Source organism: Pogoniulus pusillus, chromosome 17 (assembly GCF_015220805.1).
Source record: "Pogoniulus pusillus isolate bPogPus1 chromosome 17, bPogPus1.pri, whole genome shotgun sequence".
NCBI lineage: Eukaryota > Metazoa > Chordata > Aves > Piciformes > Lybiidae > Pogoniulus > Pogoniulus pusillus.
In genome coordinates this window covers 18,915,341-18,943,224 of record NC_087280.1, presented here as the reverse complement: position 1 = coordinate 18,943,224, position 27,884 = coordinate 18,915,341, and the positions used below count along the sequence as shown (strand labels likewise).

General features: G+C 41.0%; 1 protein-coding gene across 1 annotated transcript in view; it reads right to left on the bottom strand.

Moving 5' to 3' along the window:
• Nucleotides 1-13,499: 13,499 nt before the first annotated feature.
• LOC135183151 (protein FAM169B-like) overlaps nt 13,500-27,884 on the bottom strand; it is a 43,239-nt gene continuing 28,854 nt past the window's right edge. The window contains exons 6-9 of the mRNA XM_064158032.1: nt 21,696-21,878; nt 19,205-19,333; nt 14,830-14,906; nt 13,500-13,841 (exon numbers count right to left, since the gene is read on the bottom strand). Coding sequence (XP_064014102.1) covers nt 13,620-13,841; nt 14,830-14,906; nt 19,205-19,333; nt 21,696-21,878 — 611 coding nt within the window. The 3' untranslated portion in view covers nt 13,500-13,619. The remainder of the gene's footprint in view (nt 13,842-14,829; nt 14,907-19,204; nt 19,334-21,695; nt 21,879-27,884) is intronic.

Sequence of the window (27,884 nt, the reverse complement as noted above, 5' to 3'; positions counted from 1 at the left end):
CAACTCAATCACTTTCATTTCTACTTCTCAGAAGCCATTCAATTGGAAATACTCTTTCCTGTCTTGCCCCTCCCCATCCAGCCTTCTTACCAAGAACCATGCAGAATCAGATGAAAATGGACAGTAAATGAGCTGGCAACCAAACGATGTTTTTGTCTCCCCTGCCTTGTTGGTATGCATCCTGTTAGAGAGGGACAGAAAACTTAAATACAAGAAAAAGAACAATGTGAAGAGTTGGGTTAGCAAATCTGTGCTGCATTTTCTGCAGGTTAGTGTTATTGATTACTGACACCTAAGGGTCTGACACATAATCGATAGACCTCGTGACCCACATATGTGACATGGCCTGTGGGGGCTTTAGAAACAAGAATGAACATGGCAGCTCCATCCAAAGCTTTTCATATAATATTTATTTATTTGCAGGCAAAGCTGTTTCTACTCAAATTACTGTCATGGTGAAAACTCGTGTCAGAGGGGTTTGCTCATTTCTTCTCCGGGAACCTGAAGACTGGGAGGGGGGAACAACAAAGAAACAAAACAACAACAAAAAAAACCCATCCCAAACCCACTGTTAGAAAAACAAAAATCTAACTCTCTATCAGCAATCTGGAAGCTGAAAACTCCTCTCACAAACTTAGATACAATAAGAACCAGCCATCTGAAGGAGAAAGAACTACTTGAATAAGAGAAAGAGGCAGAAGGTGTTTCATTAGCTTACCATTATCTTTCTGCAAGGTGATCGGCATGGAAAACACCAGCTTGACTTCAGAAGACTGAAGGGACTCTTCTCTGGTGCACGGTCCTCAAAGGTAGATGGCATAAAAAGCTTTTGTACTTCAGTTTGCAGACCAAAGTCTTCTTCAAACATAATTTCCTTGTTTCATTGCTGTTTTCTCTCAATACACACTAGTCACTCAGAATTACCACTGGGTCTCAAGTTGCTGCACCAGACACTCATTCCCTTGACTGCAGCATTTTATTTTTGCTGAGATTTTACAGTCCCAGAGCTTTCCTTTTTCTTGCAGGTCACTATCTTTGCAGTTTCCATACAAGTATTGTCTCCTCTCAGCATTGTTTATTTTGTTTGAAGAGTCTCTGTGCTGAATTTCTACCTATGCCGTATTCAAACAAAGGCAAACATCTGAAATTCTCCATCTGGATTTTCAGACATTGCTAGTTTTTTCATCCCATTTCTCCAGTCTATTGCCTCTGCAAATCTTTTAGTTCTTTTTTTTTTTTTGCTGCCTGAGGGGCACTTGCTATAAATTAGCCATTGCATTGTTGTTGTAACATTTTAAGACCAGTCCATACACATAGGCCATATGCAGGCTACTTTTGACAGTACCTACAGTAAACGGAGGTATGCGACTTCATGAGCACAACGAACAATAGGAAGCACTCCTTACATAATTGGTGAAACCTGGCTAGAAGAAGACAGGAAACCAAGGGAAGATGAACATGATCAGATGGCCTGACTGTGGCTTTGGGTATGCATCTTCATAAACATAAACTGATACTGTCACGTAGCAGGGCTGACACCACGGCAAAAGATCAGCAGTAAGGCTTAGTCTAGTCTCACGTTACTGAGGTGCTCTGCCGCGCAAGGGCCTGATTCTTCACTGCTTTGAAAACTTCAGCATGTAGAGCAGATAACATCCTACTACAACTAGGCACCCTGCCCAATCACAGAAAATTAATTCTTCCCTGGATATGCAAATCCATGCCAGAATAGCCTAGAGTTTTTCACAAGTGAGCAATGGCTTTCCTGCAGTATCTGTTTGCAAGCCAGGACCCAGAAATCACTTGCTGGGGTTCTGAGGCCACAGAAGGCATCCTGCTGTTCTATTCCGTGTAGACTTTTCACCCCACTTCTGTCACATTGACACTTTCCTGGCATATTTTGAAGGAAAATACATTTCTGACTCAAAGCTTTGTGGGCTTTCAATTTTTCTTCCAAATCACATAGAGCCAAGCTTCTGGATCCAAAGAGTTTCCACCAACAGCAAATAGCCAGGACAGAAGCTATGATGCCACAGCAATCCTTTCTTACATTAGATGGCCTACAGTAGCACCTAATCTTGAAATATCAGTCAGCAAAAGTCAATTGAGAGGCTGTTGACAGGTCTTTCCACAACCCTGTTCTCTGTGCCAGCTTCTCTGTAATGCTGGAAAGATTTCAGTTCTAATAAATTCTTTGTCAACATGAGCAAAGTATTTATTGGGCATGTGAAGCATGTGTTCTGCAGAGTTTGTGGTGTACTGCACTGTGTTGCAGAGGAGTAAATGCAGCTTAAGATAAAAGGTAGAAATGAAGCGTGGGGAGTGGGACACACAACTCACTCTCACCTGGTGGCCTTAGGGCAGCTACAGTCATACAGCCATTAACTACAGCTCTGGATTCTCAGGATAGTAGTCATTCCAAATGCCCACCAGAGAGCAAAGCTTAGCCGTTCAACCCTTTCCACTGAGATCCTTTCCTAAACATCCAACTCCAGTGCTTTTCTGTCCCCCATTAACAAAAACAGCAATTTTTGATGCTGCACAGCTTCACCTCTGTGTTGTTCTCTGCTCCAAGCTGGCCACATTTAAGGGAGGGTGGCATGTAGCATTCAGCACTCTTAGTCTGTGAAGTGTTCTGAGTCCTTCAGGATAGAGAATACTAGACAATTTAGCCCCACACATCTCACATGCCAACTATCTAGCGGTTTTCTTCCTCTAGTTTTCAATTTCTTGCTAGACATTGTTATTTTATGGAGAGATGAAAAATATCAATAAGTCAGAGGCAAATAATAACACCCATTCAGTTCACCACCAGAAACTTGGTGAAGATTTTCTCTTTCCACAAGACCCAGCAAGATCCTGCATGAGAGATGGCCTGCTGCTATCATTTTAGAGGTGCAACCCCTTTGCTGGTTTGAGTTTTAGGGTTTTGGGGAGTTTTTTTCATCCTTCCTGATGTAGAAAATTCTTCATCAGCTCCTGGTAAACACTATTTCTGTTTTACCCTGTTGTGCCACATGGGGAAACACACTGCTGGATGCAGGATCTTCCTGGTATCTATTTTATGCCTTCAGGAGTTTTCCAGCAGCCAGCAATAATATAAAAGATCACCATGGACTGTGATGTGACCAATTACAGCAGACAGCAGTTATTTATAGAAGAGTCAGCAGCACTGAAGCTTTAACACCAACCAGCACACCCCTCTGCTTCCTATCACTTAATGTGTGTGCTAGCATCCTGCAACGCCCTGTGTAGCAAGGAGTTTTAAGGCAATTACCTTGGTACCTCACAAAACTGTGGAGACATGTGGCATATGCCCACAGGACAAGGAAGCAGTAGCACTTTACATACATCGTCTCTTCGAGCTGCCACAGCATATTTCATTTTCATAAATCGCTGACCCCAGATGTCACTTCCATTCTGAAATCCTTGTCCGCCTACTCAGCAGCATAGCACATTAGGGCACGGCACAGTCGATGTGTGTAAGACCCTGTAACACACAGCTTCTTGATTTCTAGCTTTGTGCAAAGTGTCTCTTCTTGTCTTCTCCAAGGCCAGTCCAAATATTACAGTGCAAAGAAGACACCCTGTTAGCTGGGTGCCTTTCTGAACTTCACCAGCCAAACAGAAACTAGTTAATGCATCTTTCACTCTGGAAAATTCACAATGGCCAAGCAGATGTTACTTCCAAGTCCTCTATTGCCTCAGCGAATCCCTGATACAAGCCAGGTAGTGCTGACAGTCCCCATCATGCAAATGCCCATTTTCAGAGTTGACATGGAGGATTAGGACTGTTTGGGTCCTGCAGTTTGTAACTCTGGCACCTGACACCAGACAATGAAGAAACTTGGATTTGAAATGGAATTTTGAATTATTTTGCTTGTGGAATATTTAATACACTATGTGAGTGCAAACCCACACTTGGAAGCTGAGGGAAAAAGTTCACGGCCCCTTTCTGAGGTGAGCATTTATAGCAGAGCACACTGCAGAATGAAATGCAATATTGCCATCTACTGCCAGACATGACAGCATCCCCTCTGCATCTGATACATTCAGCTGAAGATGAGATCAATGTTTCAGGACAAGGAATCTTTTAATCATAATGAAAATGTGATCTTGACTGATCCAAGGTCACATTACATTAATACAGTCTTCAAAGCTTTTTTAATAATACAATTAACGATTTCTGCCTTACCATTAAGAGAATTAAAGACCAAAAAGCTTAAGGGGTATTGACCTATTCAGTTTCAGTTTTTAAAATAACCTCAAAGCAACATGGACTTTTTTCCTTTCTTTTTTTTAACACCACCACCACCACCCACTATAAACTCTCAGAAACATAATTCTTGGATCTGTTGTTCTATTTGTGTCCATGAATATCACACTTTTAGAAAAGACTTGGATAAGCCAGCAGAGGGGATCTCCATTCTGATTAGCCAACCCCTTTTATCTTGTGACCCAATAGGTCAGGCTAGGACAGCTCACACTACAGCAAGAAGAAAAAAAACAACATTAATTAGGAAGAGTGAAACTACAGTTTGATGCAGAAAGAGACTTGCTTCCACAAAGACACTTAAATTCCTCTACTTCCCTTTCTCCAAGCCAACAGCCTCATTCTCATCCTTAACTTATCATCTCGCTTAAGCTCTCATCCATGCCTCTGCAAATTACTTGGAAAGCTTTGAAAGAATTTTAATAAAGCCCAGAATACAACCTGGCTAATCTTTGCTTGGAGCACTGGAACAGGCTGCCCAGGGAGGTTGTGGAGTCTCTCTCTCTGGAGATATTCAAGAACTGTCTGGAGGTATTCCAATGTGATCTGCTGTAGGTGATCCTGCTCTGGTAGGGGGGCTGGACCAGATGATCTTTCCAGATCCCTTCCAGCACCTGACATTCTATGATTCTGTGAACTCCTCAGCACCAGAAGCCACAGATTCAAATGGCATTTCTCAACAAGTCATGCTATTAGTTGGCCACTATCCTCAACCTAAGCATCGCTGGCTTTAAGCTGCTCCCTCTGCAGCAGCACACAGCTTGGGATGCTGGCTCCTATTACCACCCACCATCAGGACACAGCATGGATCACACTAAGCAGAGGCTGTGGCCAGAAAGGCAGGACCGATGGGCACTGAAATGGCTGTTGTATGAGAGAAGTCAGCGTCAGAAACCAGTAACTTGGTGAGTTTCACACTGGATGAGTCCCAGTGCTCAGGAAATATTTTAGCCAAACTGGCATTATACCATGTGTCTCTGTATTAGCCAAGTTCTCTGCTCTGCTTGGTTACTTTATTCCTTTTTCCTTGCCTTTTTTCAGGCATTATATATATAATCTGGCAGTTCATATTTATTTTTAAGAAAGGACTCAGCAATCCAGGGTAAGTTGTTTGGAATTGATCCTGTCAGGATTTTGTGAAGGAAGGCACAGTGGTCTGCGGATCCATTCTGCTCCTGGACAAGATGCAAGAGGAGAGGAGCAGAACTGTGTCTGTGCATGGAAAACTGCAGATGAAACCAGGGGACTCTGAAAAATCTGTAACAATGAAGAACACAACTCAGTCCATGTCACCCCACATGAGCCTACTGTCCTGGCCAGGGCTTCCACTATGGGATTTGGCAAAGATGATTCTTCCTGATCAGCTACGCCAGTTTGCTGCTACAAACAAAGAGAGTAAGGGCAACTGTAGCATTTCTGGGTCCTGAGCAGCAGAATACAGGCTGCCTCCTGGTCTTCCAGCACTAGTGCCTTTTTCCCCTTGGCGAGGGCAGGAGACCCTGCTTATCCTGATCTTGCTAAGTTGAGAGGTGAATTATCAGAACAGGTCTTAGCTCCCCTCCAGATCCCATTGCTAGATGGGGAGGGAACCGGGAATCACTGCTGTCATTGTAATTATGCTGAATCAAAGAGACTGGCTGCATGAGGCTGTGACCAGGCAAAACTCCAGAAGCAAAAATCAAGCACATCTATATGTTGTAACTGGTGTTAGCTCTGTCTGTGGTAGAAATCTGCCTTTCCGTTCCTCTGCAGGACTGCAGCACACTCCGTAAGCTTAGGCCTGCAAGTCAAAAGCCAGGCAAGGACAGAGCACAGCATGGTACATGCATCTGTTGGAAGCCAAAGGCTCTCTGAAGCTCTTGGTCTCGGTGAGTAGAAAGACCTGAGGTCCCTCCCTCCCATCCCCAGCATGGCAGAGCAGTGTGCTTTGCTATCTGTTTGACAGCTCACAAGGATATTACATATCGAAGTCCTGGTGTCTTTGATGCCTTAACTGTTCGGGCAGGACATGCTAAATATCATCTTGCAGAAACTTCTGATGTCTACAGGGAGCAAGACCCCTTCTTGACCTTTTCTCTTGCTATTTTACTGGTTTTGTTCTGTGCTTCTCAGAGCTGTTCTTCCATTCCACATGCACAAAAGAGGTCAAACTAGCAGAGGTGGCTTGTGCCAAAGGCTTTGGCTTCTACCAAGAGACACTTTAAAAGAAAGATATTTGTGCTTGTGACATAGAGCAAAGAGGGACAATACGTCTTTCACTCCAATTGATTTACCCACCAACCTTCTACGCAAACAAGGATAAAAGCAGCATTTCAGTCTGTATGACAGCAGATGGGCTCTGCATGCAGCACAAGAGAAATAGATTTTTAAAAGATTGAACCAGCCCCAAGATCTGGAAAGAGTGGGGAAATCAGAAGGCTCTTTTATATCACTGGGCTTGAAGGCAGCATTTACCTAAAATGCCATCTTAGTTAAGACACTTATCAAAGGCTTGGAGGAGAGGGGACATGCCAAGCGAGGAGAAACTCAGACAATTAGTCAGCCAAACTAATCCTTTCAGGAAGGCTTTTTCTCTTCTCCCTCCCCACTTCTTGCAGAAAGCTGAGACAGAATTATTGTTTTCAGGTAGGAGGGTTGAAGTTGTGCTGCACATCTGTATCTTTTAAAAGCAGCATGAAATTAATGCTGTTAAGCCAAGACCATTCCTGTTGACCAGAGGGCACATGTAGCTCTGAAGTGTTTCTTCTCTCACAATCACTGACCTATAACAAAGTCCAGAGAGGGTGAGCTATTAATTTACAAATCAGATGCTGGTGAATGAATACTAACATCCCCAAATGTACTCATCAACCTCTGATCTCCTCCTTGAGAAATAAAGACAAATGAAAAAAAAAATTCTAAGTGGCTGAAACTTCTAAGTGTCAGATGGCTGGGAGAAAAGAATTTAAGAATTCTTTCAGACAGAGTTTCTTGATCTCCTTAAAATGAAGCCTTCAGTTTAACCTAAAACAAAAAAGATTTTTTTTTAAAATGCACTACAAAAAAAAACAACAACAACAAAAAAAAACCCTACCACAAACAAACAACAAAACAAAAAAACAAAGCCCAGACTTCAAGAGCGAAAAAAATCAATAAAGCAAAGATAAAGCCCAAGACAAATACAGAAGATTAAGTGGAGATTTTACCATCAAGTTAGATTGCAAGAGGAAACAAAGTGAAAAGCAGGCTAACTACAAACTCATAATTTTGTCTCCTGTGGACTTAAATTTTACTGCATGCTCACCTGTAACAAGGAATACATAAAGGGAGCCCTGTGCTAATACCAAACAACCATAGCTGGATACATTCTTTGTTTATGCAGTCAAGCCATAAATTGAACAAATCAGAAGTTCTATTTGGACATGTTAATTTTGTCTTTTTCTGGAAAAGCCTTGACATGCAAATGTTAAGACTCTAACTGGGTACTAAGGTTTAGACTGTTCAGTACTGAGGTTTAGACTGTTCCCTTCTTCACTAAAATGAGGATTTGAACACCTCTAAATGATTCCAAATCACCTCTTGTGCTTTACTGACCTGCTAAGGCTTTCTATATGAACACTGGTCACTCAGAATCAACCCCAATTATGTCAGCTAAGCACTCAGCTCTAAGGATATCACTGAGCCTTTGTTTTGGACACAGTCAATGCAAAGGTGCCAAGTTAGTCTGGTTTTCAAACTAATGAGTTCAGACAAGTTAGCTGTTACTCCTACTTTGCCTTCTACTTATAAGCAGCCTTTTGGATGGCTCACTTCTTGTAATCAATTAATACAAAAGAAAATTGGTTATTTAGAAATGTTTGATTTGTACTTCTAAACTTCTACAAATTTTCCCTAAGTACCATAGTAGAAAGAAGACATCAGAAGTTTCATAATGTGCCTTCTAGTAGATACTCCAAGACCTGTCTATGAGTGTCCAAACTCATTCCACAATGCATTGAAGTCATCACAAAGATAAAGGGAAGGATACTGGCCCAAATTACTTATGTCATAACTTCCAAGAGTTGCACAGAGCTCCTATCATTTAGCAGACAGATGTATTGTGTCACACAAATCATGGAGTGTGATACTGCAGGCTTGGAGAACTGGGAAACCACCCCAAAACCAGAGTTATCATTGGGCTTTCAAAGAACAAGTGACAGTACAGACAATTACTGTCATTGCATCAGGAATGGTGTGGTCAGCAGGAGCAGGGAGGTCATTCTGCCCCTGTACTCTGCACTGGTCAGACCACACCTCGAGTACTGTGTTCAGTTCTGGGCCCCCCAGTTTAGGAAGGACACTGAGATGCTTGAGCGTGTCCAGAGAAGGGCGACGAGGCTGGGGAGAGGCCTCGAGCACAAGCCCTACGAGGTGAGGCTGAGGGAGCTGGGGTTGTTTAGCCTGGAGAAGAGGAGGCTCAGGGGTGACCTTATTACTGTCTACAACTACCTGAGGGGTGGTTGTGGCCAGGAGGAGGTTGCTCTCTTCTCTCAGGTGGCCAGCTCCAGAACAAGAGGACACAGCCTCAGGCTGCGCCAGGGGAAATTTCGGCTCGAGGTGAGGAGAAAGTTCTTCACTGAGAGAGTCATTGGGCACTGGAATGGGCTGCCTGGGGAGGTGGTGGAGTCGTCATCCCTGGGGCAGTTCAAGGCAAGGTTGGATGTGGCACTTGGTGCCATGGTCTAGCCTTGGGCACTGTGGTAAAGGGTTGGACTTGATGATCTGTGAGGTCTCTTCCAACCTTGGTGATACTGTGATACTGTGATTACTTCTTTGAAATGTTTGCATCACAATCTTTGACTAGGCTGAAGAGTTCCCTTTAACGTACAACTTTATCTTTGCAATGAAGTCTTATTTTATGAATGAAACATTAAGCATTTCATTTATAAATGAAACATTGAGCATTAAAAAAAACTTTAAAGTAAAAATTAGATCCTTAAATCACCTGCATACTTAATGTGCTCTTCTCTCCTTTGGAATGGTCACATATAAAACACAGTAGCAATGGAAGAAGCTCAGCTTCAATGCCAAGTATAGATCACCTTTGCTTTTCTGATGCTGAGAATACTAAGGGTATATTACAGTACATAAAAAAGAGTCAAAAAACGCCCACAGGAGTACTCTGAAGCAAAGTATGTAATAGGCAGGGAAGGGACAGAAATGGAAAATTAGATGCTCAAGTTATCTGTTGAACAATTGCAACAGAATCATATGACACTGGCAAGCTGTGAAATGTGGAAAAACCTCACCCAGGATTCCTGATGAGACAAGAGAGCATGAGCATGAAGAAGCAATCTGGGTGCAGTTTGCACTTTGTGCAATTCTATGGTTTCAACTTGGCCTCACAAATACTTGAAAAAAAAAATCAAGCCAGGGCCCACTGGAGAGAAACTGCACAGATGCAATGAGACTGAACGGCAAACACAAGACAAGCTTTACCACATCCTCATCCTCCTTTCAGTGAATTGGTAACCTTTCTCTGAAGAAGCCAGCTAACCAGTAACCTTTCACCGAAGAAGTCAAACCAGCCAGGGATGTATTTAAAAGCCGGGCACAGCCCCAAGTATCCAGGAGATGACGACAACGTTCAGCTATGTAATGGTGCCATCTCGTGGAAATCGTAAAGATGACGCTGGATCAACATTTTCAATAGTACCCTGAAACCATTGCGGCCATTAAAGACAACACATTAAACCAGATATCAATCAATTGCTCCATGTCGTTTGAGTTTTACAGTGTGTGTTCACCATTAAGATGCCCACAAGCATCCTGTGATGATTTACAACCACAGGTCATAGCAGCTAACCTGTAATGATCAGTGTGATTGTAACTGCAACTGAATCCCTGATGATGTTCCATTCTTAGAGGAATGTGGACAAGAGAAAATCTCTGAAAGGACAAGAACAGTAAATCAAGGTCAGGAAAATCTGCCTCACTGAGACAGATCCAAAAAACAGTGCTGTTCACTGATGTTGGGATGGACCACAAGGTATTTATCCCCCCCACTGAAAGAACGTTGACTGTACCAGAGCAATAGCTCAGCATTAAACAGAAAAGCAAAACCCATCACAGGAGACTAGAACAAAATTAATTCAGACTAAAAAAAGTGGGTGCAATTGTAAACACAGAACTTCAGAACAACTTGCCAATGAATGTGGCAGATTTCCCACTGCCCAACATCTGAAAAGCAAAACTGTCAAATCAAAACAATCTTTCTAAAACACGAGTTGTTTTAACCAAAACCAATAGCTTGTGATACAGCAACCAAGCATGAAATTGTCTGGCTTACATTACATGTGAAACATCATGACAGATTAATGTAATGAAGTTTCTTGTCTTAAAATCCATATGTTTACTTGTCTTGAGAGCAATTCAAATATTTTCTTCAGTTGGCACACACCCAGATCACTGCTAGCACTAATGCTGATGTCTAACATCTTGCTGGTAGGCCAGACTTCAGTGTCTGTGCTTATGAGAACAATAGGTACAGATTTCCTTTCAGCAGGTCTACCATCTCTCATGCACACACACTCACCTCCTTGTCTCCTGAGCAGAAACACCATTGCATCGAGCCACAGCCACCAGAGTGGAGATTCAGAGATTAAATCAAAGGCTTTAAAAACTTCTCTTCAGAAATTGGAATGCTCTTTCAAGCTTTTGCCAACTTTTCCAGCAGTCTGAAACCATCTTATCCTTGAGTAAATGCAGATTTCTTTTACATAAAAGATCTTCCACTGTGAGACAAAAAAAGTCTGTGCTGTTGGGTAGGGTTTTTTAGATTATGTTCTATTAGGACAGTGAAGATATGGATCTGTTTCTGCTTCAGATCCTCTCAGGATTCTTGTGATCTCATATAAGCAGCACTTCAGGCTGCCAAGAATGAGCTGGAGGTTCAAGCTTCAAAATTAATTACCTACTTTAAAGCACTAATATAAAAACAACAACAACAAATAAAAAGAAAATAAATCACTGTTCAGACTAATGCTGTAAGTCAGCATTTCTGAACTAATAGAGAGTGAACTTGTGTCTTCCTGCAATATGTAGCCCAGGAGTTTAATAGTATTAAGCAGGACCTCAGAACTTCTGGTTCTGGCTCTTCACTGGATATTTATCATGGGCAAATGATTGTATCCTCTTATTCCACTGTTTCTGCTCAGTGTGTTTCATGTGACAGGTAGGGCAGACGAACTGAATGTAAAAAAATTGTCACAAGTTCTGATTAGAAGCATGATGTGATCACTTTTTTTTGATTAGAAGTACCAAGCCATCTGCCAACACCACCTTGTCTGTACCTTGGCTTACTTCTAGAATATGCCCAGTTGCTATCACGAGCATTTTTGATGAAAAAGCATTACCTAGAAACCAAAAAGCTAAACATAGTCGAACAATTCTTATATAGAGGAAGAGGAAAGAAGCAACTTTTCTATGAGAACAGCACATAAAGTGGCTGTTAATGCAGCCAGTGGTTTGCTGGATAATAGAGAGGTGAAACAGAAATGTAGTCTGAGGATATGGAAAAATAGCTGGTTTTCCCTCTGACACAAAGTGTGCCCAGATATAGAATCAATTTAATCAAACTGGGTATCTGCCCACTGCACACACAGTACCTATCCACCTTTTTTATTCCAACACAAAGACATGCAGAGTTTTCTGAGGCCTTCTTAGATAAAAATTTGCTGAAAGACTTAAATCAGATTAAACTACTTAATAGTTTCCACTTGCTGGAACAACTCCAGTTTACCTTACCCTGACAATCACAAAGCAGGCTGTTATGAGGAAACTAGACATAAGGCTAGTTTGCTAGACTGCTGCAGCTCAGGAATCAGCTTTCCTGAGGAGAGATACAATCACTTTCTGTCATACTTAGGAGCTGCTGGTATTACAACTATTCATAAATATTGTGGTTTTTTTTTAAAGTAAGACTTGAACAGAACACACAGTTCCCAGCTTTCCCATTGTGACTTGATTAAACAACAACCTGAAGATAACTGATTATAAAGTTAGTCCTAAACGCATTCTCTTTGAGACAAGAGAACCATAGCAACATGATTAAGGCTGGCACACGATTCCGTGTTCTAATTCTCTTGGCAAAATCTTGCAAGTTCCAATTATAGCTTTTTCTTTTTTTTTTCTTTTTGTTATTTAAAAGAGATGCCTAGAAAGGTCTGACTTCAATGTGTCTCAGGCATATGGTTTACTGAGCAGCTCAACAGGGGAGGAGTTACTTGGATACACGAGTAAATGCTATGCTAAATCACAACCTTAAACAAAACGAGGGTGACAGGGCTACATGTGAACCATTATGCCAAACAGAGGGGGAAATATACATCCCTACAGTGTACCTATAATGCCTGCCCACAGAACTGTCTCCTTGGAAATGCTGGATTCATTTCTGAAAAGAAATAGCTACCTCTCCTTGTTCCAAGGTATCCACTTAAGGATTACAGGCTGCTGGATCTCTTCAGATTCACCAAGACTGCTGCTGTTCGCTGCTGAGCCTTCCTCCTTGCAAAGTCTCCTCTGCCCTACAGTGTATCACCTGTTATCATTAATACAAAATTACAGCTTTAAAAATTCTCCACTTCAAAAAAAACAAACCAAAACCAACATCTAATACAGGACTAGCCTGTGGTGAAATAACAAAATTTCTTTACCAAACCATATAAGGAACAATCTAGTGAAATCTGTTATACACCCAAGCTAATTAAATGCAAAACATTAGGAAAGAGCCTACAGAAAATAAAACATGCAATATGTAATCTACACAAAGTTCTACACCCCAAATTTGCACACAGCATGATCACAGTGCCTGAATTTAAAAGCTGTTTAAAGCCTGTAGCTTGTTCACTCTTCTTCTCAGTATCAAACTTCTGTGTTAATGGAGTTTATATGTCAGCCTGTCCACCACAGGGTTTAAGGCAGATTTTTCTGCTAGAAAAACTCAAATGAAAGCAATTCATGATCAATTGTTCTCTTTGAAAGGAAGGTTACAGCTGTCATTCTGATACCAAGGCGTGTTGCAGTATCACTCTTCCATAATGCAGGATGTGGTTTCCATAGAAATCTCTTCATACATCAGTATCTACAAGCTCTCCAATTATTCCCTTTTGGACATCTCATGCAATCCAATAAAATCTTTTCAGAGCAGGGAAATAACTATGCTCAACTACGACTTAATTGCTTGCTGAGAAGAAAAAGAAAAGACCAATTAGGAAACAAAAGCTTTATTTAAAACAAAACACAAGATGGATGTCTCCAGTATTACAAGTTATGAACAGTCACAGTTTTTAAGACCACACTGAGATTTTGCTTGGTTTTGAATGTACAGTTATGGTATCATTCTAACTTGTTTGGCAGCCTTATCTCCCACTGAGCCCCCAGGGCCTGCTCTTTTTCTGAATCCTTTGCATTGCTGAGTGTTGCCTGCACCATATTCTAAGTCCTCTTGTTCAGGACACGGTGAGTTCAGAGTCTGTGCTGCTGCTGTGTCACCTTTTTTTTCTGCAGCATCTCTTGCCACTTTCCCAACACCATGAATGTATTCAATCCCCTGAAATAAGAACCAAGACAGAGGGAACACCAAATTACAAGCAAACAACATAACCAGTGGCTTGATCCTAACAGAAAATGCTTCTGTCAATCAAGGCCACCATAAGCATACAAGGCAAGAAACGGAGCTGCATTGTTTGTATAGAACAGCTTCTTTCCCGCTGCTCCGCCCGAGTTCCCAGAAGTGTCAGCATAAAGAAAACTGGGAGTATACAGAGCCTTGATCTGGCTGGGTGGGCTCTGCAGCCATGACCACAGCACATAACGCAAGAGCGTGCACCACAGGGGCCAGTCCTGTCACAGCTTCCCCAGGAGACCTATGTCTGAAGAAAACAAACTGATTTAATTGTGTGGCAACCCAAATGCGCTGGGGAAACAACCCCTACAGCTCTTTGTTTTGCTTCCACTCGTCTCTCCCTTTGTTACTTGAAAAATCTTCATTACTGTGATTTGTTTTCTCAGATTCACATATCCCTAACTAGATTTAGGCTACATCAAACCTCTTGGCCTGTTTTAGGCCTCCACCCTGCAAAAAAGCTAAGTATAGTCAGATCTGCAGCTGAGTAGAGGGATGAAAAGTTAGAACCATAAAGATCTTGGTTTACTCATTCTAAAGGTGTCACACTCCAGCCCCTGTAGAGGCGCAAGAAAAGCCACAGTTCTGTTGAGAAAGTTACTGCATAGGTAAACCTTTGAATTTGTTCTATGCCAGCTTGGTTACAGTTCCCTCATCTCAGTCAGGATCATACTAAAACATTAAGCAAAAACTATCCTGCAGTCTTTAACCTCTCGAACAACTGTAGCTATACAAATGAGTTACACAAACCAATTATTTGTGTATGTATAAATATTGTCTTCATAAATTTGTGTGCAGTAAAACAAAATCAGCTACAGTTGTCTGTGATGGTCTCATATTTAAACCTCATCGATGCCTAAAAAGGAAAAAGGTCACCAGTGAAAGTCACAAAATAGCAAATTAATCACTTTACCTTATTCACCTGGTCCACAGCTGGTTCTCTGGGCTTATTGCTCTCAGCATTCCCCATCTGAGAACCTTCTTCAGCCTCTGGAGAAATGGGGTGAATAATTTTGTCCCAGAAGAGGTAAAAGGTAAAAAATGTTAGCAGACTTCCATGAGAATTTTCACTTAAGAAACACAGCCTAAAATAGCTCTTGTCTTTCTCAATTAACCAAACCAGGGTGCCCAGTGACACCACCACAAAAGACTAACATGAACAACTTCACTATAAACTAAATGCCTCTGGGTCTTTATTAGCCTGAGTGTTCTGCTAAATTGATCATCTATTCATCTCTCACACCCAGAAAACAAGTTATCTCTTCCTGCCTTGCAGAAAATACAGATACTCTGATGAATTCAGGTAGAGGATTATGAGCAATCATTTGAAATTGATTCTAATTCTTGTGCAGTCTGGTTTTTTTGGCATTAGTTCACATTTCCATGCTTCATATATATGACTAAACTACTTCAAAACAGCTTACTTTACTTCTTCGTCTATTTAGCACCTAGTACCAAAGTAGTTAAATGATTTCTGCTCCCAGAAGAGAATTGTCACTGTGTTCCTGTGACTTTTTGCTGTTAATAAATCTCTCCATTTTTCAAACAAGAAGAATTAATTCAGAATGGATAATCACAGCAATGTGTGACAAAATGCTTGATTTTTACAGCCCTGGAATGTGTCCAGAGAAGGGCAACAAAGCTGGTGAGGGGCCTGGAACTCAGCCCTGTGAAGAGAGGCTGAAGGAGCTGGGGCTGTTTAGCCAGGAGAAGAGGAGGTTCATGGCAGACCTCATTGCTGTCTACAACTACCTGAAGGAAGGCTGTAGCTAGGTGGGTGTTGGTCTCTTCTCTCAGGCAACCAGCAACAGAACAAACGGCCACAGTCTCAAGTTGTGCCGGGGGAGATAAAGGCTGGATGTTAGGAGGAAATTCTTCCCAGAGAGAATGATTTGCCATTGGAATGGGCTGCCCAGGGAGGTGGTGGAGTAGCCATCTCTGGAGGTGTTCAAGAAAAGCCTGGATGAGGCACTTAGTGCCATGGTCTAGTTGACTGGACAGGGCTGGGGGATAGGTTGGACTGGATGATCTTGGAGGTCTCTTCCAACCTGGTTGATTCTATGATTCTATGTATGCATGCAGGCAGAAATATATGTTCAACACCCAAAGATCTTGATTTTTACAGCCCTAAGCATATATGCAGGCAGAAGTGTATGTGCATCTCTATGTCTCTGTATTAAGATCAGCTGCAGCAAACAATGCTGCAGTTTAGCTGTGCTGCCACTAGATGCAGCCACATAACCTTGTGAAATCTAAAATTCTGACCTCAGGGTTACAGAAACCTTTTCTGGAACGTTCATGATTGCAGAAATCTTGAGCAACATTAATAGTATTAAATCCTGAATACTGGCCCAAAAAAAAGTTATATAAGCAAAATTTTCAATTTTTCTTCTCATTAATTTTGTTCCAAAACATAGCATTGCACATGTCAACGGGGATCTAAGAAATCAGAGCAGAGTAAGGCTTGTCTGTTTTTATGGTGGTTGCCATAGATCAGACTGGAGCTGACAATATTGAATTACATTGTGTTTTAATTTCTACATAACAGGGCAAGTAGGAATGAAGCATGTGACCCACTAAAGATAGAATCCTAGATGGGTTTGAGTTGGAAGAGACCTTTAAAAGGCCATCTAGCAGGGACATCTTCAACTAGAGCAAGTTGTTCAAAGTCCCATCCAATCTGGCCTTGAATGCTTCCAGGGATGGGGACATCTACCATCTCTCTGGGTAACCTATGGCCATGTTTCACTATTCTCAGTGAAAAACATTTCTCCTTATATCTACTCTAAATTTCTCCTCTTTTAGTCTAAGCCCATTGTTTCTTGTGTTATTGCAACAGGCCCTACTAAAACCTCTTTCCTCATCTCTCTCATGGCCCCCTTTCAAGTACTGAAAGGCTGCAATAAGGTCTCCCTGGAGCCTTCTCTTCTCCAGGACAAAGAATCACAACTCTCTCAGCCTGTCCTCATAGGAGAGGTGTTCCAGCCCTCTGATTCTTTTTATGGCCTCTTCTGTACTCACTCTAACAGGCCTATGTCCTTTCTGTGTGGAGGACCCCAGAGCTGGACACAGTACTCTAGGTGAGGTCTCACCAGATCAGAGCAGAGGGGCAGAAGCACGTCCCTCGACCTAGTGGGCATGCTGCTTTTGATGCAGCCCAGGATACAGTCGGCCTTCTAAGCTGCTAACACACATTGCCAGCTCAAGTCCAACTTTTCATGCACCAATATCCTCAAGTCCTTCTCAATAGAGCTGCTCACAATCCTTTAGCACTTCATTCTGCATTGATACCAAATATTGTCCTGACACAGGTGCAAGAGCTTGCTCTTGGCCTTGCTGACCCTGATGGGCCCATTTCTCTAGTTTGCCCAGGTGCCCCTGGACAGCCATGTCTTAGTGTCATCTGCAAACTTGCCGCAGATCCACATGGCTGTGTTTGTTGGAACATGTAAGTGCACAACTCCAGTGGTTTCTATTCAGTGCCACATCCTTTTCCTCTCTGTGTCCCCACACCACAGCTCTAGAACACAAACTCCTTTACATGTATGGGAAGCAGCACACTAGGTCAGATGACAGAAGATTCCTGCACTCAGAAAATGTTTACTCTTTATGAATTATTAAGAAATAGCACAAAACCTTGGAAAATTATCTTGTTTCCTCATCAGCTATCAGACAGAGCCACGCAGGAGTGATGCTGTCTCTAGGTCAAAGCAAAACCAGGAAAAGTCCCCAGTTTTAGCAGGCATTATCTGTTTTGTACTCTCCCTTGGTATTTCCCTGGATGCACAATACACACAAGTAGATATCATTTGTAAAAAAGATATAATAAAGGTATTACAAACTGTTTTAAATACTGAATTTATAGTGGGTTGATTTTCAAGTGAAGATGAATGAAAAATAGCCTGTTCAGTACACTCAGTGTAAACGAAAGTGATACCCAGCGAGTTGTGCATCAAAAGGGAGAATATAACTTAAAAAGCAAGTTTTTTTATTATATATTTGAGTGCCAAATAAACTTGGTTCTGCTCCCTTCCACTGTTAGGACCACACTACAATTAACAATTCATATAAATAGAAAAAAACACACATGCCCATTTCTGGCTGATACTTTCTCTCCCTCCTCTTTTTGTAGGGAGATATCTCATTCCCATGAACAACTGGCCAAGGCAGTTGCCAGGCCTCATGCAGAGTTTTTACTGACAGCCATTCTGGTGAAATTGTATTTACCCACAAATTGGGTTGTTTCTCTTTGCTTATTTTTGTAGAAGATGGCAAAAAGAAGAAAGAAAAAGAGGAAGGCTATTCTCCTCCAGGACCACATTCTGATTGCTGATCTGATCACAGTTTTCTTCAATTGCCATTAACAAGCTGAACTTTGGAAGATGGATTAAAGGAAAGAGCAACACACCAGTTTCTGTTGGTTTAAAGCACAGGGAAGATAAATATAACAGCATCAGAGGAACCCAGCCTAGAGCTAAACTCTGACTAAACTCTCCTGTGGGGTGTTGCAGAGAAGATGAAAGAAAGTGTCTCAACTGAAGGTCCCCAAGCCAATACAAAGGAGGACAGATGTGGGAAGGCATGGCAGCAATTTGCACTGCAGCACTCCTTGCTGCCCTTCGAATAAGAGACAATTTGTCCCCTTCTTTAGGAACCTAGTGCTTGTTAGGGCTTGTGTGCATGCAGCAGAGGGACCAGCCTGCATCCCCAGGCTGGCTGAACAGATTACATCAACGAGATCCCCATGTGAACTGTCAAAAGGTTTTCTTACTCTATTGCTGCCTTTCATGAATCAGGTTCCCAGCAAGAAGGATCTACCCCATAGGAGAGTACTTTAAATCTTCCAAAAAACATAATGAAAGTGTTTGTGTTTCCATCCAAGCACTGGCAGCAAACTGAAGGTCATTAAACACATTGCTCATTGGCTATACACATTTCTTCTTTGTAACTATTTCAGAGAAACAATCCCCTCTGTATTACCCAGACATTGTTGTGCAACAGGAATTTCTGGGGCTAACTTCTATCCTGATAAAAGTGCACTGTAATGGGAGTTATGGCCACTTTAAGCCAAGACTCTTCAGTATCTCTCAGATGCTCTGTAGTTCAGTTTCATTACCTCATAATTTCTAAGCATTGTCCTGTTTAAAGGGAAGAAAGCCATGAACTGGACTGCAGACTCAGTAGTTTCACCATGGGCAAAGAAACCACCTAGGTACTATCACCCCAATTCCATTCCTTGTCTTTATATAACTTACATGGCCAAGTTCATACTGTTTATTTTAACTCACTTTGTGAAGGGAATGACTCCATCTGAATTTTTAACCAGATATTCATTCGCTGGCTCCAGTTTCCTGGTGCTTCCACCTCCCACAGTCGCTTCTGCTCCTCAGGGTAAGTCTGCAAGAATTTCTGACAAACTGAATAGGAGAAACCAAGGAGTAAAGGCATGAATGAATGAAAAGCACAGCAGAAGAGTGAATTCTAGCCTGGAAGTTCTCTCAGAAATATTTTCATTAGTTGCCTTAGGAAGTCTTTTAATCTCTTTTCTCATCTCCTCCTGTCTCACTCTCCTTTTTTTTTTCTTTTTCTTTCTTTTTTCTTTAGCTGGGGCTTTCAGGAAAAGTCCATTTCCTTCAGTCTAGATAACTTCCTTGTGAGCACAGAAATACAGGACTTGAAATTACTTACTGAGCCCTCTTCTTCTGACACTGCATTACAGGACTATCTCCAGACACTAAGCAGGTTTTAGACTACCAGCAGTGGAGGTTTTTTTCACCCTCCTACTCTGAAATGAAAGGTCTTTCAGTATTTTCCAGCTTGAACCATTAAGAATGCTCCTCTAATTTCTAGTTACAATCAAAACTTTTGTATCGGTTTGTTCTTAGGCAAATATCCCCCTCCATTTTACTACCCCTACCCTAGACTCCATTGTTGGAGGTTCTTTACCTCTTTGGGTGTGCCAAACAGAAAACAGGAAGAACTAAGAGAGAAGTAACAGGAGTACCTACTTCAGATGTGTGATGATCTTCAGAAAACATATTCCCATGGATTCTTATCACTGTCAGTACAGGTTAAACTTTAATATCATAAATTATCAAATTTAAGTTAGCTTACATTCTCAAACTGAAATCTGTCTTATTTAGGGTTTTTCTTAGGATGTCTGCAGAGCCAAAAGGAGGCATAGATTTAGAACATACAGTTTAAAAAAATGAAAGGGGATACTTGCATTTTCCTTAACCATCATTCTACCAGTTCCATCAACTACAATAAGACACTGATCTGTACACAATAAAGTTGTTTTCATGCTCTCTTCTATCCATTGTAGCTCATTATAGTATAGAATGGGCAATTTGTCCTCAACATTCTGGTGAGTTTACCAGTGGGATATCAAAACAAAACCCCCAATTTTGGTACACAAACAGCTGCCTTACAGTACTGAGGAGACCACCATCATTGATCTTATCCAAGAAAATACAAACTCAATTATTTCAATAAAAGCCACTGATAGTAACATATATACCAAACTAGAAGTATCTGATAAATAGGGGTTTGCTTCCTTTTAAGCCTCTATAGCACATACTAGTGAAAAATGTGCACATTTAGTAGACAGATACAGAGAAAAAGGTCGCTTGCTTTTGTCAAAGCATGAGATGGTGGTTGAAATGCAATTAAAACCAGGCAGTGATTTCACTACACTCAAAATCTAACTTGCAATATGAGCATTTTATAAAAGTAGGACCCAGAAAACCTAAATGGAACATGTTACAAGTCAAATTTATTCACTCTAAACTCAACTGTGATAACAGCAGTCTTGCAATGTATTGCTAGTGCTAAGTTATAAACAATGCAGTTTTCTGATCCAGAGTGTCTAAACCATTGATGCCTACCATAAGGAAAATGGAAATTATCAAGGGAAGAGAAAGCCTGTTGTCAGTACTATTCCTTCCTGAATTTAGAAGTAGCAGTACCTTAGAAAGTCCTAGGCTACATCTGTATGCATTGGGGTACATCCGTGTACATTCAATGGCACACACTGAACAAGACTAAAAGCAGACACAAGCCAAATTTTGCTGACACCTGCTAGGAAAAGGCTGTGAAGTCATAAATCAATAGAAACACCTCCCAAGAAATGATTGTAAATACTGTATGCCATGCAGAGAGCAACTTTAGCTTAAAATGGTTTTATAAATAGAGCAGGTTTATAAGTAATATGAGCACAGATATTTTCTGTGAATTTTACCAACAAGACCAAAACTTCCACCTGAACACAGAGAAGATAGAAAACTACTCAGTGATCTTTCAGAAGTGCCAAATGCTCAGACAGTCAGTACAAAACAAGTGCCTGGATGACTGAGCAGAGCCTAAGTATTCAGCTTATTGAACAGAATTTCTTACAGATGGAGTACCTACAAGAGCATTATGTGCATAGTGCAGGTTTGACAACATCTTTTGAGCCTTTTCCCTCTGGTGTCATATAAAACGGGCAAGTCACTCTCTATGGCAATGACATAGTTCTGTTTCTAAGAGAGTGAGATAAGAAGGCAAAGTGTCAGGCAGTTTGAGGTTTATGCTTCTCACTGTCTTACATAAATATTGGCCTACCTTTCCATAGGATATTCCAGGCGGCTCAAGAAAGGTAACTGGTTGCATGCTAACAAAGGTCCAGTTCAGATGAGTGCACTGAACTCTTACACAGTTAAGAAAATCCTACCAAGACCATATTGAAATTTATATATTATACATGACCCTTACCTAACGTTTCCACATCAAATGATTTACCTTGATACATGGCAGCAGAAATAGGGCAGCTGATCCCCAAGGCATCCTCAGCCATGAAAGATTGGCAGAAATCATGCAGCATTTTCATCCCTAGGCCACTTCTTCTGTACTTTCTCCGGACAAATATAGTATCCAAAACTGGCAGCAAGTAACACTGACTGGTTATTCCATCGCAAAGACTCCCTGAAAGCAGACAAGTGAAAAACAGATGAATTTGGAAACACAATTGGTATTGTTGCACTAACTGCTGTGTGACTCTAGCCACAAATAGTGTCCTGACATCTTTCCCCAGACTATGAGGATGACCTCAGTTTAGACAGTAAAACACTTTGCAGGAGGATGATTTGAGCAGTTAAACTGAGAGGATATGCATAATAATGTGGCTGCCAGGATTCACCATAGTATTGTCTAGACTCCAATTCTTCATAATCAGACCATCTAGGTACACAGGCAAGTTCACTAGAAAGATGTAACTGGGATACAGCCAATGAGGCATAAATATTCCAAATGTAAACTCAGTATATTCTTTTAGCTTTTGGCTATTCTGGCAAATCATCCCACAAAGTCTTTTTATGAAATACACTGAACTACACAATGTAGTATGAGCTAAACCTCAGAAGATCCAAACTGTCTGATGCAGCCGGATGGTGGGGAAGACTTCCCAGTAACGTTTGAGCTACCAATTTCATATAACGACTGCAGGGAGAGAAGAGAAGCCCTCTTGGTCTCTGCATATATTGCTGTCATGCCTTTTCAAATAGTATGATAACAGTCTTAAAAGAATAAGACTTGTCTGGCCCCATCAATTACACCTCCTTTTGACTTTTACTGGTTAGAAAGTTATACAGTCCTTGTGCTGCATATTCAGTCTTTGATCTCCTAGTTCAGTAAATTCTGTAGACAACTGTATAGAAGAATATTTCTCTCCTTCAATTACCTGTCAACACATACTCAGGAGTCATCTTCAAACCTTTATTGGTGAAAGAATCACACAAAGTGCTTGGGTTGCTGCACCTGAAACTGAAAACAAATCCCTAACTGCTCACACTCATAGGGACTCTGGGCTAGAAAAAAAAAAGTTGCTTCAAAAATCAGAGCAAAAACTGGGCAGCCGCAACAAATCAGCATGGAACAGGAAGGCAAATGACCACCCAGAGGAAGAACTGTATCTGAGAAGGTACCAAGCAGAATTCAGGTGACAGCTAAACTCATGGCAGCAACTTAGGTTCAGATTTACACTGCAGCATCCAAAAGTCACACCTCCATAGGAAGATGAGTATAGACATTAATTAAGGCATTTCAGCAAAATGCCCAAAACTACTCAGTGGTTCATTTTAAGGAAGTACTGTCAGTGCTCCCGTGTAAGTTGCTTAGTTTCTACTGAGTGATAATTTATCTCACTGTTAACACGATTCTACTCCATCCCTTGGAACTACTGCTGTCAATGATAAACTCAGATTTTTCACTCAGAGATGGTCCCTGCTAGTAAACACATTCAGTCACTCGAAATTATAGGGACATGACATAATGCTCAACATGTGGACAAAATACAGACTCAAGTATAAACCTCCAAAGTGTTCAAATTCAGTTCTCAGTGAAAACTGTCAAAAGAAAAAAATTAGAACCAAGGGATTTATTTTGCAGTCATGTATGGTAAACTCAAACTGGAGTCAAGAAAAGTTGAGTAAGAACAGATATTCAGGGTCCAAAAATGTTCTAAAGAGCTCAGGTTCCTATGGCAGAAGGAACATTAGTAATTCCCTGTACGACTTCCATTCAGTGCAGAATACCCTGAAAACAGAACCTCACACTACTTGACAGCATAAGCATTCAGCCCTGAAACGAATGACCAACATCACTTTGCCAACTGCCTACATATAGAATAAGGTCACTATGACAACATCTGATTTATTTTCATTTCTAGAAAATGTTTATTTTACCAGCATATGCTGCTTCTATCTGGTTATTTGGCTGGTTAAATAGAAATGGGTAGCCAGGCCTTTATAACAGAAAAAAGATTACATTTTCTTACTTTGTTGCTTAAATCTCACCAAGACCTTCTCACTTTTCCTCCTTACCACTTACTACTCAGTCCAGATTTCAGTGTCTTGAGACATGAAACTTCCATCATTTCACTTAGACCTGTTTCACAGATCTCTCACTGAATGGCTCTTCCTGAATTCCAGTATAAGACTTTTACTTAATAGGTTCTTTTTTTTCTTTCTTTTTAACATCCTCATGGCTATCTTAAACTGAGGGCTACTTCCTTTCTTTGAGTTAGTGTCTAGTACATTCTATGGATAGTTGCCAGGCCTGATTTCTATTACTCTTTTTTCTGGGTTGCCAATTCAGCAAAGTGTACATGACTGTGCTTAATTCTAGACCCTGATTTGTCAAGGCTGGAGCCCTCCATTTAGCAAGAATCCACATCACACATATTCGGCCAATGCATTCAGATCCAGGCTCGGTCTGCTCCTGCTTAATCAAAATGCATGCTTAACTTCAAACACATGTTCAAGCACATTGTTGGAACAGGACAGTTTGTGGTGGTGTTTATAACCTTTCAATATTTGTAACACATGATATGCAGTTACTTTCTTTTCATGAGCCAAAAAAATGAGTATATCCCCGGTCCCAGCGCTAGCTGCCAGCCCAACAGGGATGTTGGATTCCAGCAGTGTTGCGCCATACATTCTAAGAAAGGGACAAACTCATGAAGTCAATAGCTTTAAGGATTCCTGCATGCTGCAAGTGTCCTTGTAAGTTTATTATTATCTCATATAGTCTATCTCCTATAAATCCTGATGAGACTGCTGTGCAGCAATCCCAGGGGCTGAGTGATTTATGTTTGTACTCCTAATTTTGTGTTGGGAAGATGACAAAAGCTGGTAATGTCTAAAGGCACTGTAAATAAAAAAACACCATGAAGCCATTCTTCACCTTATCCCTGGGAAACATATTAGAGGAGTCATAGCCTAGAGCCATTTGAAATAAATAAAATAAACAAACCAACCTTTGAAACAAAGGCCACTTTGTCTCTGGTTCCCACCCAATAGCAAAGAAGTTACCGTAAGCTAATGGTGGCCCAGAATTGACCACTAGGCTCTCGCACATTTGGTTCAGAGGTTTGGTTCATTGTTGAAACACACAAATAGACTGAGTTTGAGGTGAAGGAGGAGACAGGGAAAATAAGGGCATTGGCAATGGAGATGGAAGTACTCATACAGTCTGCCCTTTGAAAGCCTTTGATCTGTTTGGTTAGGTCACGAGTGCCAAATGACCAACTTATGAGCCAGCAAAATGGTAAACAGATATTACAAGGGCAGGAAAGCAGACAGCCATTAGCATTCCCAAAGAGCCACAAACCAGAAAAAAAACAACAATTCAGTCCCCACATCCAACAGACCCAAACAAAACAAGGTTGTGCATACTGACTATTTCCCTGCTGAACAAGTTGGCTTGGCACACACATGTTTGGACAGGCCTTGAGCAGGCTGAGTGCTTGTGTAAAGGGTGGGGAATATTTCTGCTGAATAGATCCCAAGGTCAACCCATTGTGTGAGCTTGTATGTGAGAAGGGGAACAAAGGTTCTGGCTTCAATAAAATTTAATGAATTCATGTCTTGACTGGTATGTAGTCATTTAATTTTTATTACAGCCAGAACCTTCACTCTGCCTCAGAAATGCACACTAAAAATATTATTGCTAGAAAACAGAGAGACAAAAGCAATTATCCAACAAGATTTCAGCTAATTGTCTGTCAAGTTAGCTTCAATGTGGATTTTTTTTCTCAAATAAATGTATATAATCAGTGAAAAATAAAATCCTATTATGTTTGAGTGATTATTTGTAGAGAATACCACCAGGCCTACTAAGGAATTAAAAGAAATTTGAAAAGACTTGTATTAAGAAAGGTGTGAAATGGATTATAGTTTGGGCAGCCACTTCCAAACACCATCTCTCTAAGGCTTTGGCAGGAAGCAGAGACTGGGCCAGGACTGCTTTGCTGCCTCCTTTGTATCAGCTTTGAAGTTTCGCAGTCAAATCATGTTATGGAGCATCCCTGAAGAGCAAATGAGAAGCCAAGTATGCATCTATTTTTGGTTCAACTCCATGTTTTACAGCCTTCTCAGGCCCTAATTTTGTTAAGGCTGGTTTGACCCACAGCACAAAGAAAACCACTTTCCTCCACACTTTGACTACTTAAGCTTGACAAAAAGGACACAACCTTGGGAAGGGACAGGCCTTGACAATCTGACTCTTGCTTTTTATACCACAGACAGCTTGGTCTGCAAGTGGGAAGCTCCTCTGTGTTACAAAAACAGTAACAGAACAGAAACTGTAGGATAATAAAGTTGTACATAAAAGAGGGAGGTTGTCCTATTTTGTTCTTGAAGGAATTAAGACATTCTTGGCTCGTATTATCCTCCAACTTCTTTACTGATTTATTTGCGTTATGAATCTTCTACATTCTCCTGACATTTTTGTGCAGGTGCTAGAAGTCCACTTTCAGTAATTACTAGTCCTCAGTAAATAAAAAAGAAAAACTTTCAGGGAATTACATGGTCTCATTGTATAAAAAATAGCGTCAGTAACTGTGGTCATTAATCCTACATGACTACACAAAAGACATTCTTTTGAGGTTTTCTCACAGATTTAGAGCATGCCAAGAAAAAGAAATCTGAAAGAAACTCTCAAAACTCAAAAATAAAGTATCTATATGAAGGTTTTCTGCCAAATATTTCATTTTCAAGTTGATGTCTGCAAAGAAAGGGACAGGGAACTGTCATTTCCTGTGGTACCTTTAAGTAGCTACATTCAGTGAGGTCTCACTCCTCAGCTGTCTAATATGGAAGCCGCTGACATAGATAAAATTGGAGACATTTATCTTGCCACATGACAAAGTGTCTTATCAGCCTCATTAGTGGCTTAGTACATCTCATCAATCTTTAGTATACCCAGTGGTAAATGCTGCATGCCTGTCATTGGACAGGAACAGGCACATACCAAAGCGCCCAGGTTGATGATCTGTGTAGTCATGAATAAATTTTAGTTTAATAAAGGTGTCTAATGCTCATGAAAATGATAGCCTTGAAGAATGAGTCTTCTGTTTATCTACACAACAGGTGCAGGATGGCCAGTGTCAGTAGTTGCCAAATTGTCTCGACACCTTGACTTGCAGTTACTGCATCTCCAAGCAAAGCGGGTGCACAAGACCATCTGTCCTTCTTTAACTAGACAATCAGAAGAGATCCAGCTAAGAATGTTCATAAGATAGATATGTTGAGCTGGACCAGAATTACCAAGTTCACTTTGTACAGGCCACCTAGGAACTGGCAAATGGAAATGACTTTACAATATTGCCAAGATAGTTAATTGGAATCACTGAGGTCCATTGAAAATCGAGTTTGCGTAACGGCACACTAAATCTGTAGCAAAGCTAGAACAGACTCTCTCCACCTTGGTCACCAACTCTATGATTCACCCAGATGACTTATGTTTGAAATAGCCACGCTCCACAGAGCAGTTCTGGCTTATTTGGCTCCACTGAAGCATGTTTATTGTCATACTGCAGATAATGGAAAATTCACAGATGAGAAATACAGTTGAATACAACATCAGCATGAGAGTCTCAATTACCTAGTGAAGAAAATAAAACTATAAAGAATGGCCAGGTAATTGCAGAGCGTGGAAATAGACAGCCAGAATCACATAGTAGGCACAGGGGAAAATAATTTCTTCCTAGGACCAGAAGCTGTAACAGCACAATATAAAGTGCTGTACTTAAAGTTGCCCTTACTACATGTTCTGACCAGGACAGTGAGACGTAAAAAAGAACTTATATTAGGATAAAAAATAAGCTAAAAAAATATCAAGAACAACTATGCAAAATACAACTTCTAAGAGAAGATCTTTATCTCATTCTGTTTGACGTCCAATAAATCCATGGCTCTCCCAGAACACAGAGAGAAACAGAGCATGGTTGTCATGAAACTGATCACTAAACTTCAGAAGGAGGAATTATTTTCTAAAAGCATACAGAAAATATCAAAAAGAGGCAAACCCATCAGTTTCAAGCTTCCCGAAAAGGTTCTGGCACAGGATTGCAGTAATTTGTGACCCAAGCCAAAAACTAACAAATATAGCTGCCCAGAGAAGAAAACCACTGGCAAGAAAAGACAGATGCTG